We start from the raw sequence: 2,718 nt of genomic DNA, 5'->3' as shown, positions 1-2,718 counted from the left end.
TCAGTATCGTTAATATAATAAAGAAATAGATAGATGTATTTTTTATATAATACAGAAAAAGTGCTATGTAATTTGCTCAATTTCAATTTCAAGACTCTTTTACATATAGATCATATATATACAGGGTGTGTAATAAAAAAAATCTAAAACTTAAATAATAATACATTATATTTATATGAACACCAAAAGTTTCAAGCATGAGTTTGGAGTAAATTGCAGTAAATGGAGCTCACCCAGTCCCCAAAGTGGAGGTGACTAAACCATATCACATTACCAGCAAAAAAATTGCACAAAAGAAAAGAGACTATGACTTGTTCTTTCATTATATTATATTCATTACGTGGACCTGAATGTATCCTTATGTGCTCACCTGCATTTCAGCAGTCACAGAACAGCAGCAGCATCCTTTGTTTCTGCAGGAGGGAATAGCAAGCTTCACCTTGGAGAGGTACAGCACCGGCTGGATGCTGCTGCTGATGTCCATGAAGCCGAAGGCGATGTAGTGGATGTAGCAGCGAAACACGTCGTCTGTAAAGTACTCCTGGAACGGGAAGAGGGCAACGGGTGGGAAATAGTTGATGACAATGATGGCCAAGATGATGAGCACCATCTTGAAGGCCCTCTTCTTCACCGGGTGCATCTCGTCGCGGCCGGGCCCTGATTGTCTCAGGGCCCAGAGGATGGAGACATTGCAGAAGACCATGAAGACGAAGGTAGCCAGGATCATGACGGTGAAGGCCTTTTCGAAGTTTGGGATGTTCCCCACACACTTGGCGGCGGAGTACGCCAGTGTGATGAGCCACACCACGGCGGCACAGACGGGCCGGTGCTTCCGGTCCTTGAGCTCGGTGAAGATGATGGGGTGGCGTACGGCCATGTAGCGGTCCATGCAGATGCAGGCGAGGAAAAGGGGCGAGGCGTCCTTCACTCCGTAGAAGAAGCGCAGGACGTACCAGGTGGTGTCCGCCGTCAGATACATGAGATTGGCGAACTCCAGAGGTGGGATGAGGCAAAAGAAAGTGTCCAGGACAGCCAGGTGCAAGATGAAGATGTCTGACGTGGAGGAGTCGCCCTTGGTCTTGTGGATGAGCCAGAGGACCATGACGTTGGCCGGGACGCCCATGAACAGGTTGATGAACTGCAGGCAGAAATAAAACAGCAGGACCTCAGGCTTATCCTTGCACCCCTCGAACACTGTCAGTTCCACCACAGATGCGTTGGATGGTCGGTGAATGAGGAACAGGGTGGAGTTGATAAAGAGGGCGCTCATGACTGCACGGCACACAGGAAACCCTTCGTAGCTTCCCGTCCAATGAATTCAAGCTGAAATAAAGATGAAGGAATTATTATCTTGCAAAAATTAGAGAAAATAAAGCCATTTAAGGAAAATCTTCAATGTCTTCTCTTGTTTTTTTTGTTGGAAAGAAATAGTAATCCCTTCAATTAAAATGTTCATATTTTCAGTGAAGCCATATATAATACGAGATAAATACAACAATGAACAACCATGTCCTCAGCTATTTTTCTTTCTTTTGGACACGACTAAAGCAGTGTTTCTTTATTATGTGTGGCAGTGGCTAAGATCTTAAACATACCTGGTAACGCTGCACAAAATGATTAACTCTTGCAGGTCTAGGCAAACATAGGAGTCTGTTTCCAAACGAATGTAAATGAACATCATGTGCTGCCTCTGTTACCCGGGAGATGGGTCAATATGAATATGACCTGAAACCATGTACAGAGCGGTGCAGTGTGTGACATTTATGATGTTCCAGAAGTCTTTGGCACTGTTCTACATATAGCTTATATGTCGGTGTTGTAAGGTTAAGTAAAGAAAAAAGCAGCAAAACTGACTTACTAAAGCAAAAACAGCTTACATGCTGGAGCAATTCATTGGAAAGTAAAAAACAAATATTAGGAGACAATATTTGTGAAGAAACGTTTTCTTCCTCCTGAGCTTTTTTCCAGAAAGTTTGTTGCCTGTTATGACATTTATCAAAATGTTCAAATATATCAGATGAGCCATCCATGGTGTATTTTCATCTAAAAATCTAAAATTGAAATCCTTAATGGGCTGCTTTGTTGACACATAACCAACAGCTGCAGTAAGGAATCTTCCACAGGCTCTGATAAGAAGCACCTGAACCCTGTAGAACCTAGATTATGCATCATAATTCTTTAGCATTTTTCTCATATGAAAATGGGTAGTAATGATGCTTTTCATGTTGTATAATCTAGTGTATTCCTCCAAACTATGTATTAGTCAACCAAGCCATGAGTGTTAGTGTGCACGGCAGAATAATGATAAATAAATTGCCCTCTTTGGATAAGTTAGATAGAAAAATGTCCTTAGTCCTCCAGGATACCCTGCCGTGTAAATAAACCACTTCATTCATTTCAAATTTCAGTGCTAATTTCTGCATTGTGTCTCAGAGACTTATCATCTCATTTGTAGTTCATTTTTACAGTTTAAAAAGGACTATGATTTTAAATGTCACTTAAGTCACTAAAAACATTGACTTTTACATTAAAATAACATAAGCTTTTCATAATCATTTTCTCTTCAAAAATAAAATAAAATTACAGATATTTGAACCTGCTCTTTTCCTTCATAAATTCAGTATCAGTCGTTAAATATTTGATAACTCCTTTGCAGGGACTGCACTGTTTAAATAGTTAGAGAAATCAGTGACTTAATACAGCCTGTTAAATGTCAAA

At 40.7% G+C, this 2,718-nt stretch overlaps 1 protein-coding gene across 1 annotated transcript; it reads right to left on the bottom strand.

The window, feature by feature from the left end:
* Window positions 1-358: 358 nt before the first annotated feature.
* On the bottom strand, window positions 359-1,270 carry LOC308371996 (uracil nucleotide/cysteinyl leukotriene receptor-like; the record flags this gene model as incomplete). The annotated part of the gene is made up of 1 exon (XM_080847086.1): window positions 359-1,270. One exon carries the CDS (start codon window positions 1,268-1,270, stop codon window positions 359-361), a length of 912 nt encoding a protein of 303 aa, XP_080703212.1.
* Window positions 1,271-2,718: the final 1,448 nt, after the last annotated feature.

Source organism: Sprattus sprattus (assembly GCF_963457725.1).
Source record: "Sprattus sprattus genome assembly, chromosome: 11".
NCBI classification, from domain to species: domain Eukaryota; kingdom Metazoa; phylum Chordata; class Actinopteri; order Clupeiformes; family Clupeidae; genus Sprattus; species Sprattus sprattus.
The sequence above is the reverse complement of the archived record's forward strand: the minus strand, read 5'-3'. Positions and strand labels throughout refer to the sequence as shown.